The following is a 10,952-nucleotide window of genomic DNA, read 5'->3' as shown; positions in this document are numbered from 1 at the left end:
CAGAATTTAATTTAAAATCCTTTTTCTCACATACAAGGTCTTGAATAATCAGGCCCCATCTTAAAGACCTCATAGTACCATATTACCCCAATAGAGCACTCAGACTGCTGGCTTATTTGTGGTTCCTAGGATACTTAAGAGTAGAATGGGAGGCAGAGCCTTCAGTTTACAGACCCATCTTCTGTGGAACCAGCTCCCAGTTTGGATTCAGAAAACAGACACTATAAGCTAACTATAAGCTTTGTGATAAAGCTTATAGTTACAGGTGGATCAGGTGACCCTGAACCATCCCTTAGTTGTGCTGCAATAAGTCTAGGCTGCTGGGGGGTTCCCATAATGCACTCAATATTTCTTTTCATTCACCACTCTGCATGTAATCATTAGTTATTAATCTCTGGCTGTCTTCCACAGCATGTTTTTTGTCATGTCTCTCTCCCCTCACCCCCAACCAGTCACAGAAGATGACTGCCCCTCCCTGAGTCTGGTTCTGCCGGAGGTTTCTTCCTGTTAAAAGGGAATTTTTCCTTCCCACTGATGCCTTGCTCATAGGGGGTCATTTTGATTGTTGGGTTTTCTCTGTAATTATTGTATGGTACCAATATAAAGCACCATGAGGCAACTATTTGTTGTGATTTGGTGCTATATAAGTAAAACTGAATAAAATACAGTACAATACCTCCTGGGTGAGGTGTTCCGGGCATGTCCTACCCAGGACACACTCAAGAAATTATATCTGTTGGCTGGTCTGTGAATGCCTCGGTGTTCCCCCAGAAAAGCTGGAGGAGGTGGCTGGGGAGAGGGAGGTCTGGGTTTCTCTGCTTCGCCTGCTACCCCCGTGACCCAGCGGAAGATGGATGGATGGATGGATGGCCACCTCTTGAAAGTGATCTCATTCTGCAGTACTGCATTGCTACCAGCACAGAGGCTATTATTAGCTTACTCTCCAGAAGTCCTGCTCGGACTACTTACATGTGTGAATTTGCAATGATGGCTGGATCATCTCCCGTATGTTGAAACATTGGCATTCAAATTTAAGTCCAGTGTGGTTTCTTTGACCACACCATGTACTCTGTGTATTACGAAATGGCCTCTTCCTCTTTAGTGTACTTGATGATATTTTCTTTCCAAATGTTACTGGATTTTTAAATTAAACATAATTGTGTTTTGTCTATTCTTCTAAATCTGAGGATCAACAGTGTTACTGGTGATCTGAGGATCATGAACTCTTCTGGAGTTCATGAACATTTGTAAAGAGAAAAAAATAATTCTGTTCATTAATCCAGTGTTTTTATTTATTTATTTTTTAATTCTGGAGCTAAGTGCTAGACATGCCTAGAAAGGCTAAAAATCCATCCAAAACATTTCAGTGACAAGTTTAATTATTTTATTTTCCATAATGATAACACAGCAGAACAAGTAAATGTTTCTTTTTTCAAGAGGATTTTATTTTACACACTTTGTTAAAACGTTCTTATCGTATAATCAATCTTACAAAGTTAAAAAATAGAATGTTTCAAAAATAAACTCTGTTTTTTAATATTATTATTGTAAATATTTTGCATAAAGGAATAATCATTAAAATGAGAAGTCCACTACAGTCTAGCTTTCTACTGATCTATATCATATTGTGTAACACACTTGTTTATCCACACTTTGCATAATACTAACACATGGGTGAGTCACATAATGTCATGTTGTGTTTAGACAACTACCTGAAGAATTTCAACAGCGTTTGTGAGTTTGTGTTGAGGACCGTCTGTCTTATTACGACCTCCCTTCTCTGCTGCACTCGTTTTCTCGCAGCACTCAGGCTGGCCGCTCTGCTGGTGGCCAAATTCAAAGCTGATCCTGAGCTCTCCCATGTGACAGCGGGGCAGAACGTCAGGGATCCAGTCAATCACAAATGGACAGGTCTCCTTCTGATCTGCAGTGCCTGCTCCTGGCAGTGAAATAACAGTGTCAACACAGCTGTGCAGACTGACCTCAGGTGATAAAGAACCAGGAAAAAAAAAAAAAAAGTTACCCACCGACTTTGAGGAACGTGCGGAGCTCCATTGGTCGTATCACTTGTGGCCGATCTGACTTGCATCCTTCCGGTAATTCCGGCTCAGGTGGAGGCTCGGGGCAGCGAAAATGTGAGAAGGAACCATCAACGTTTTTTACAAAACTCTGAGTGACCTCCAGCGGCAACTGTTGGACAAAAGGAGAGGAAAGAGGTGTGAAGCTGTAAGAAGAGGTCTGGGGACTGCTTCCTTTATTAGTACTAATGAAGTCCTTTGATGAAAGAAATGCTGATTTTCTTTTTGCATGCTTTTGATCCATTTAGATGTGAGTGTTTACCTCAGGAGTGTCAAAGATGCGTTTGACCTGCATCAGATTGGTGATGTGCCAGGTGTACTTGGAGAAAGAGCTCTGAGGAAGGCCATCATTTCTCACAAAAGCTGGCATCCACACAAATAAGACAAAGAGGGAGGTATCACATAATTACATATTTATGGGCTTGTCTAGCTTGAAGTACTCAGATTCACAGGAGACACTGGCAGTCGCTGCAAACTGAAGGGGTCATAACTCTCTAAAGGGGTACAAAAGGGCTAACGAGTTCAGATGCACTTGCTTGCATTTCATTTTTTCAATTTTCTCTTATCTTTAATGTTTTGTGACATGCTAAAAATGTTGGCTTCAAACTTAAAACCATTTGGGAAATGTAAAGTGGGGAATCAATGCAAATGAGATAATCACTGTAAACAACTAATTTCTGATCAATATTCTATGGTGAAGTAGTGGTTCTTGTGAACTGTGGACAGACGGTTACCTCATTGTGGCGTAAGCTCATCAGTTCTTTGGCTGGATGAGCTAAAAGCAGAAATTTGTACACAATACTAGACTTGCATCACCTGAATGATTCAGATTCAGAGCTTTGTTCTACTTAAAGCTTAATATAATCCCACCTGTTGTGAAGTTGGGCAGTCTCCTCTTCTTGGATCCCAGCGACAGACGTTGCTGCAGAGCGTTGAAGAAGTCCTGCGGAATATGGTAGACCAGAGGCTCTGGCTTCCCTGATGGGGAAAACAGTGAGAAATTCAAAGCCAGTCCACTTGCAGAAAGATATACTGTAATCAAGCTTAAAGTGCCCACATTGTGAGTATTCACAATTACTGCAAAGAGTCTATGAGTTTTCATTCGTGGTACATCCCTTAAATTTTGTTTTACAGCTCCGCATTAAGCAATCAGAATGCGATATTTCCATTAGCAGTAGAGTAGTAATTAAGTATTGTCCCTACAACTGTCTGCTCCAAAGTTCATCAACTTAAAATGTGTTAAGTGGGTTTGTGCTGCCCTCTGGTGGCCAAATACAGCAACCACTGCATATTTAACAATTAAATGAAATCTTTTTCAAGTGACTGGTTAAATTATAAAGGTTCTATGTATCATTAATAATCTGTCATTCATGTTATTATCAATAACTTTTTATATTAAGCTGCTGTTTTGATTTGCTTCTTACTGATTTACAGTCTCACATACTGAGTCACACTGAACATAAAGTCACTAAAATAGAGATAAATTATGGCCAAAGGTCGAGTGAGTTTGGTCAATGTTTTAATGTTTAATTCCTTTGAAAGTGATTCTCATCAGTTGGGCCACACTAAAAATTGTCCAGGTTCATGAAATGGCCACACCAGCCAGTTTTGTTCCAGACAGGACACCCTGTTCTCAGAGATACAAAATTTCATGGCCTTATTTATTGAAAACATTGAAACGTTAACACAGTGTTTCAGCTTTACCGTCAAACTGGTAGTGCATTGTCTGGTGGATCCTCTCTGTGACACCTGCCAGCCACTGATGGAAGCCTATCGTCACCGTATGCTCATCCACGGCCTGCGCGCTCCCTGAGACATACACACAGATTAGAAGATCAAAACCCAGATTTTTCATCTTTAATCTGCAAATCAGATTGAAATGCCTGGATTTGTTTCACCTAAATGCTAAAATATGTTATAGTTGGCCTGCTCTTTTTCAAGAGTGGATCAGTGCAAGTGCTGCAGGATTAGACAGATGAGTGATAACCACAGAGACAGATGTCTAAGATGGTGTAAAGCTCCTTAAGAGACAGATACAAGAAAGACGAAAATGCAGCGAGAAGCAAAGGCTCAGTGGTGAGACAAGGCAAGGAGGCGGCACCTGGAGCCTTCAGCCCACCAGCACCAGGGGCTTTCCTGTGACCGACTTTCCTCTGGCCGGAGGCCAACACTCCCTCCTTCCCCACCCGAGAGGGAGAAGCCACTGAGGGGGCTTCACAGAGGCAGCAGGAAATGTAAGGGCAAAGAGTTGGAGATAAGACAGGAAGAGAAGGGACGACAACAGAAGATTTAGACCAACATTAATGAGCAATGAATGATTTGTGCTGAATCTTTCAGAAAGAATTATGATGAAACCACCAGAGACGGATTCATCCAGGTGAAGTTTCTTGGCTCTGGGATGAGAGCCGACGGGTTCGGCCTGCTGCAGAGGTTTCTCACAGGGACTGATTACTCTGCCGGAAACCTTTTGCTGCACACCTGAAAGGAAAACCACATGTTAAGAAATGAAATAAAAAAGAATAAGCAGGCATTTGTCACTGAGAGTAGAGCTGTGAGTTAATTATGAAAATCAAATGGACACATGGCCTGTAGTGCTATTTATCCATCTAGATTGTTTTGGTATGAGCTGCCCAGTTTTAGAGATTTCAGTTGTAGAGATGTCTGCTTTCTCTTGAATATAACAAAGCCTTGCGGTCCTTAAAACGCCCAAAGAGAACTAAGCAGCAAGGAACTAAGGAAGTGTGATGAGAGGCTCTCGCTTGTGACAGAGTGGCAGGATGTTAACATTAATGTGCCCACCCTCGTCCGAGCTGTAATGTTTTAGCTGGCTGCACACTCCTCCTGGCTGGCTGGTGTAGAAAGCAGAAAACAGCTCTTGAGTGAAATTTTGGTCATGATTACTGTTAATAAGACACTCCTGCTGTGGTTTTCATGTATACACACACTCACTTTTTTAGGCACACCTTGCTATTCGTGGGTCGCACCTGCTTTTGCCTTCAGAATGGCCTTAATTCTTCATGAAACAGATTCAACAAGGTGCTGGAAACATTCCTCAGAGATTTTGGCCCATATTGACGTGACAGCATAATGCAGTTGTTGCAGATTTGCTGTCTGCTTAGTACCAACTGCAAACTTTAGTTGGTTAACGGGCCAAAGTGGACCAGGAAAATATCCCCCACGTCATTATGCCACCAACAGCAGGCTGCACCGTTAATACAAGGTGGGACGGATCCATGCATTCATGTTTTCTGTGCCAAATTCTGGCCCTACCATCTGAATGTTGCAGCAGAAATTGAGCAGGAAACATTTCCCAATTACCTGCTGTCTAATTTTAATGAGCCCGTGGAGACTGTAGCCTCAGTTTCCTGCTCTCAGATGAGAGGAGTGGTCTCCTGCTGCTGGAGCCCATTTGGTTTCAGGTCCCACACGTTGTGCATTCAGAGATGCTCTTCCCCATAGCCTGATTGTAACTAGTGGTTATTTGGGTTACTGTTGCCTTCCTATTCTCTGTAAGCCAGAGATCGCAGTAGATCAGCAGTTTCTGAAATGCGCAAACCTGCCCATCTGGCTCAACCATGCCATGTTTACGGTCACTCAAATCACCTTTTTTCCCCTCATTCTGATGCTCGTTTGAACGTAGGCAGGTCGTCTTGAGCGTGCTTAATTGCACTGAGTTGCTGTCATATGATTGGCTGATTAGATAGTTGCATTCATGAGCAGTTATGAGTATTAATGGCTGGTGCATGTGTGTGTATGTATATATATAATTTATATATCTAGGGTTTAACTGCCACAGCTCAAGCCTTCTTGTTTAAGTATGTTCAAGAGACGGGAGACAACTTTACAGCTGTACCGTAATCTGCGAGGCTGGGCAACTCATCTGAAAACAATCTAGATGAATTAAAAAAAAGTTCTGCAGGCCAGAGGAAAAAAGGTACCGGTATGTAAATTTCATTTTGGGGTAAAATGCCCCTTTATGTTATTGATGAATTTGCTATCTATCTTGTAACATAACACATTTTTACTAGCAAAAGTTTTTCAAATATCTGTACATTTGCAAATTCTCATTGCAAACATCATGTACATTTAGATTCAATTGCTGACATAAACTTTTTTACATTATTCCTCTTCAACCCTCCAAAAGGAGAATATTGCTAATGTATGCAGATTTCTTTTTTCGTGTTAAGATTTTGTATAAATAAAGAAATTTGATTGAATAGTTCTTAGATACAGTAGTATTGCCTGACAAAACTTGAGGACTGATGTAACCCCGAGTTTGCTGCCTGGGTCCTTTGAAACAGGTTGAAATGAGCTAAGTTGCTGTACCGCTGGATGCATAGTTGAGGAAAGCTGAGAACTCTGAAGCCAGCTTCTCATCGCTTGCAAAGGCACACACACAGGCGAAGAAGTGAAGGCAGGGCTGCGATGTGAACGAACTGGGAGGAGGGTGAGAGCCAGCCGATCCACCTGCTCCATCAATACTAGCTTTATTTCTTCTCGTGTTAACCTGGCAGGCACAGTGAAAAAGGCTTCTCTCACTCTTTAAAGCCTCTGACGATGGTCCCCCTGCACCTACAGTGAGATGCAGCAGCCCCAGAGGATGGTGAGAGTCCGTGTGGCACTTCACCACCAGCGTGTCTTTAGAAACACGCTGCACCAGGGGCCCCGGAGACTCTGTGGCCAGCCGCCACAGCTCCTCTTTGACTTGAATGGAGGCCTTCAAACCCTCCAGGATGGAGCTTTTTAACGTCAGCGGGGCGGCATGGCGCTGACACTCTATGGCTTGCTTGATGTGGATGCAAAGGCTCTCGGAGGACTGTTTGGCTGCAGAAGATTCACCCTGATTTGACCTTTGACCCTGCTTGCAAGAAGGCAAAAAGCAGCGGCCCAGGTTGATGCGGGTAAGCAGTGTGGGCCCATCCCCTGTGGCTATCGCAGTGTCTGTGGGAACAAGTTCGACAAAGCCCCACTGTGCGGCTGTGGCTCTTCCTCTGTGACACACCGAGAACACCTGCACTCCGCCACCCGAGCCACTGCCCAGGACCCCTTCTCCCTCCTGCTCTTTCCCACCTCTCACCTCACTGTCGATTATAACTTTCACCACTTCAACAGCACATTTCTTGCTGCTTCTACCCGTCGATGAAGCATTTCGGAGGGACACCCCACAGGCCTTGTTCTTGCAACTGAGCCCACGGGTGCCATTGTAGACACCACACTGAGGACACTTGCGAATGCCCCGCAAGGTGGCCCGTCCCAGGTTGGAGAGAAAGGCAGGAGTTGTGGATGTGGACTTCCTGCTGTCTCGCTGTTTTGCTGCCAAGTTGGCCTGACTGGTCAGAGTCTGTGGAGTGGGGGTTGAGAGGACGTTTGAAAAGGAGGACACTTCAGTTTCCATCTTCAGTCCACTTTAGGTGGACATGAAGGGATTCAAGCCTTAAAAAAAAAAAAAGAGGGAAAATAAAACACACGTCCATTAAGAATAGAGGACATTGTACCTAAATATTACCAGTAAAACAGTCAATTTTTTATATTAAACTTTAATTAAAATAACACTCAGTTTCAGTGTTTGTACGTGCTTTACATTTATCATATTTCTGTTTAACAGCTACACCACCGCTCTGTAAACAAACCTCCTATCTTGCATATGATCTTTACGTGTGTGAATGTTCACACTACCTATAATCCGCCTCTTTTGGTCAAATCCAGCTCAACTCAAGCCTCCAAAATCGTCTCGACCGTCGCCATTGCTTCTTACATCCCGACAGCCGCATTGCGCCTGTAACGACACTCCCTATAGGTCGGAGACGATCACGTGGGGAGAAAGGCGGGGACGGAGCGTTGGATTATGGGGACTGTAGTTAATTTAGACTGTTGGGCGGATGTTTGTGAGTTTTTTTTTTAGGGTTTTTTTAGGTTTTTTTTTTTTTTTTTTTTGAAAACGTTGGTTTTCAAATGGAATAAAACACACTTTTCATATGGAGAAAAAACGTGCCAAATATTTATTGAAGTATGTTTTATCCGGAGTGTCGGTTTGCAAATATTAGCATGAAAGATTATGCTGAATAAACGCGTTGAGAGCTGAAGACTCTTGTTATTACTTATATGTTACATTATATTTTCTATAGTTGCGCAACTTCAACTTGTGGCATCATTTTGGACAGTAATCTTAGTTTTGAGAATCATATTAATAAGGTCACAGAACTGCACTCAAAAATATATGAAAAGTTAGAAAATTATGATCTCAAACTGACCGTGGGAAATTGATCCATGCATTCATATCAAGCAGGCTGCAGGGTTATCAAATCATCAGTAGCACGACTTCAGCAGCCAGAGGCCATACAGGTACATGGAGATCTGACCATACTGCCCCAGTACTGAAGTCACTTCATTGGCTCCCAGTTCAACACAGAATTACCTTTAAAATCATAAAGCTCTCAATGGTTTGGGCCCCACTACATCTCTAACTTGCTCAGCATCTATAATTCAGTCACACCTCTCAGGTCATCGGGTGCAGCTTTTAACTGTTCCCAGAATTAGATCTGTGTGTTGAGGGTGCTTTCACTTACTGTGATCCTGCTGCCTGCTGACCTGAGATCAGTTACAACTTTCAAAAGCAGATTAAAAGTATTTTTATTCTCACAGGCTTACAGTTAATAACCATGTTTTAACTTGTGTTTTATTTCTGTGTAAAAAGTTTATATCTTCTATGTTAAGCACACTGAGTTTATGTGTAATGAAATGTACTGTTTAAATAAAACTGGCATTCCCAATAAACTGTATGAGATCCGTTTTAAGCATGTAAATATATTTGAACGGATACACTTTATCTCGAGTTGTTTTTAAAGAACTTATTTTGTCTGCAAATGTTAGAAAAAAGGTGACAAGTTTTATTTTTGTCTGACAAAACATTTAGTCTATGATAGCATGCAGTATTTATACAATATACAACAACACATTTAAATGTCATAAAGATTTTTCTGGGGGAAAAAGATTTTTTATGTTTACATGTTTTAAAATACAGTTTTTTTTTAATTGCCTAGTGTTGTTAAACAAAATTAATAACTGCTCATAAACTCAATAATAGGCATTGATAAACCCCTGGGAGGAGCAAAAATCAACTCTGTAATACCCAAAATGTTTAAGTTACCAGAAGCTTCAAATGAACATATGTTTGGGAATATTATTGTACAATATGCAGGACTTTTGACCCATTGATTGTGCATAAGAGTGAAAAATAATCTTTCAGATAAAAGTATTCCTGCAGTTTCCCACACTTTGTGCATTCTTTATTTACTTTAAAATTAAGCATATAGAATTACAGTGTGGTTTAGAAATGCATGACTATGAGAATATGATAAATGTTTTTAAAATTGTTTTCAGGAACAGTCAATATATGAAAACAAAATCAAATCGAATAGAGAACGTGAAGCGCCAAAAGTGTGTGACTGTTCTAAAGGTGCCACTGTAGAAGTGGTGTCATGAGTGTTATGGTTTGAGGAGCTGAATGGTCAATCTATGGTTCTAGGTTCATCACTGCATCTGTGTGGGTTGTTTCTTGTAGCCCACCACCAGCTCTTTGGACTTTGGTCCGATATTGAGCTTTAGGTGACCGATTGTGCACCATGTGACCAAAATCCTCCATAAGTCCTGTATATTCCTCATCACTGTCAAGTTGTCCAAAAATTTTTAAGGTTCCTGGTTTGGGATATGTTAAGGATTTCTCACGTTAAGTGTGAAAATGACTGATGTCAGTATCCTGAGGTGCACCAGTGCTGCTTATCAACACAGCTGCTGCAGATGTGTCAGCTGCACATCCATGATGCAAATCTCCCGTTACACCGCATTGAAAAGGTGTTCTGTTGGATTGAGATCTGGTGACTGTGGAGGTCATCACCACTGTCACGCTCAAGAAACCAGTTTGAGATGATCTTTGTGACATGTGTTATCCTTCTGGAAGCAAATATCAGAGGATAGCTACACTGTGGTCAAATGGATGGGCATGTTCAGCAATAATACTCAGGCAGGCTGTGACGTCTAAACGTTCAGTTGGTATTAAGGTGCCCAAAATGTGTCATATAAAATATCTCCCACAAAATTACACCACCAGCAGCCTGAACCATCATTACAAGGCAGGACGGATCCATGTTTTTGTGTTGTTTACGGAAAATTCGGACCCTATCATCCAAATGTCGCAGCAGAAATAACCAAACTGGGCACTGACTGTCCGATCTTCTATAGCTGTCTGCCGGAAAAGACCAGTGGTTCAAGGTTTGATGTGGTGTGCATTCAGAGATGTTCTTCTGCAATCCTTGACTGTAACGAGCGGTTATTTCAGTTACTGTTGCCTTCCTATGAGCTCAAAGCAGTTTGGCCATTCTCCTCTGAACTTCGGCATCAGTTCCCAGAGAACTGCTGCTCACTGGATATTTCCTCATTTTTGGACCATCCTCTGTAAACCCTAGAGATGGCTTTATGGGAAAATCCCAGTAGGTCAGAAATACTTAGACCAGCCATCTGACACCAACAACCATGCAACATTCAAAGTCACTTAAATCATCCTGACCATGTCTACATGCACTGAGTTGCTGCTATGTGACTGGCTTATTAGATATTTGCATTAACAAGCAGTTGACCAGGTATACCTGGCCTGTGAATGTATCCATCAGCATTCATGACTGTGACCAATTCTCAATTAGGGACTCTTGTACTCTTAATTCATTTATGTTTGAAGCCTCTCCTACAGCAGGTAATAAACCAACTACAAGCAATGGTCTCCATCTCACAGGCTCCGCCTGCTTTTAAAGACCAATGCAAACAGCATAAATATGATGGGTTTTAAGTATTGGCATTTTAATGAGACAAAAAAAGAAACCC

General features: G+C 41.8%; 1 protein-coding gene across 2 annotated transcripts; it reads right to left on the bottom strand.

The window, feature by feature from the left end:
• Nucleotides 1-1,457: 1,457 nt before the first annotated feature.
• On the bottom strand, nt 1,458-7,848 carry c12h2orf42 (chromosome 12 C2orf42 homolog). 2 transcript variants are annotated; one of them, XM_030742088.1, is made up of 9 exons: nt 7,755-7,848; nt 6,405-7,511; nt 4,437-4,556; nt 4,180-4,290; nt 3,783-3,887; nt 2,949-3,056; nt 2,341-2,441; nt 2,028-2,190; nt 1,458-1,939 (listed from the first exon to the last, which is right to left on the bottom strand). In XM_030742088.1, exons 2-9 carry the CDS (start codon nt 7,471-7,473, stop codon nt 1,701-1,703), a joined length of 2,016 nt encoding a protein of 671 aa, XP_030597948.1. In that variant the 5' UTR covers nt 7,474-7,511; nt 7,755-7,848; the 3' UTR covers nt 1,458-1,700. The 2 variants fall into 2 exon arrangements, with proteins under 2 accessions (XP_030597948.1, XP_030597949.1); XM_030742089.1 differs by lacking the exon at nt 4,180-4,290.
• Between the last annotated feature and the right edge of the window lie 3,104 nt (nt 7,849-10,952).

This window comes from Archocentrus centrarchus, chromosome 12, assembly GCF_007364275.1.
Source record: "Archocentrus centrarchus isolate MPI-CPG fArcCen1 chromosome 12, fArcCen1, whole genome shotgun sequence".
NCBI classification, from domain to species: domain Eukaryota; kingdom Metazoa; phylum Chordata; class Actinopteri; order Cichliformes; family Cichlidae; genus Archocentrus; species Archocentrus centrarchus.
The sequence above is the reverse complement of the archived record's forward strand: the minus strand, read 5'-3'. Positions and strand labels throughout refer to the sequence as shown.

Bases quoted from the DNA above. Each gene is read 5' to 3' on its own strand.
- c12h2orf42 (XM_030742088.1), bottom strand. From the start codon at position 7,473: ATGGAAACTGAAGTGTCCTCCTTTTCAAACGTCCTCTCAACCCCCACT. The intron at 3,888-4,179 runs GTGCCGCCTCCT...TGTATGTCTCAG, and splicing joins TGGTGGGCTGAAGGCTCCAG to GGAGCGCGCAGGCCGTGGAT. The intron at 1,940-2,027 runs GTGGGTAACTTT...TTTCACTGCCAG, and splicing joins CCGCACGTTCCTCAAAGTCG to GAGCAGGCACTGCAGATCAG.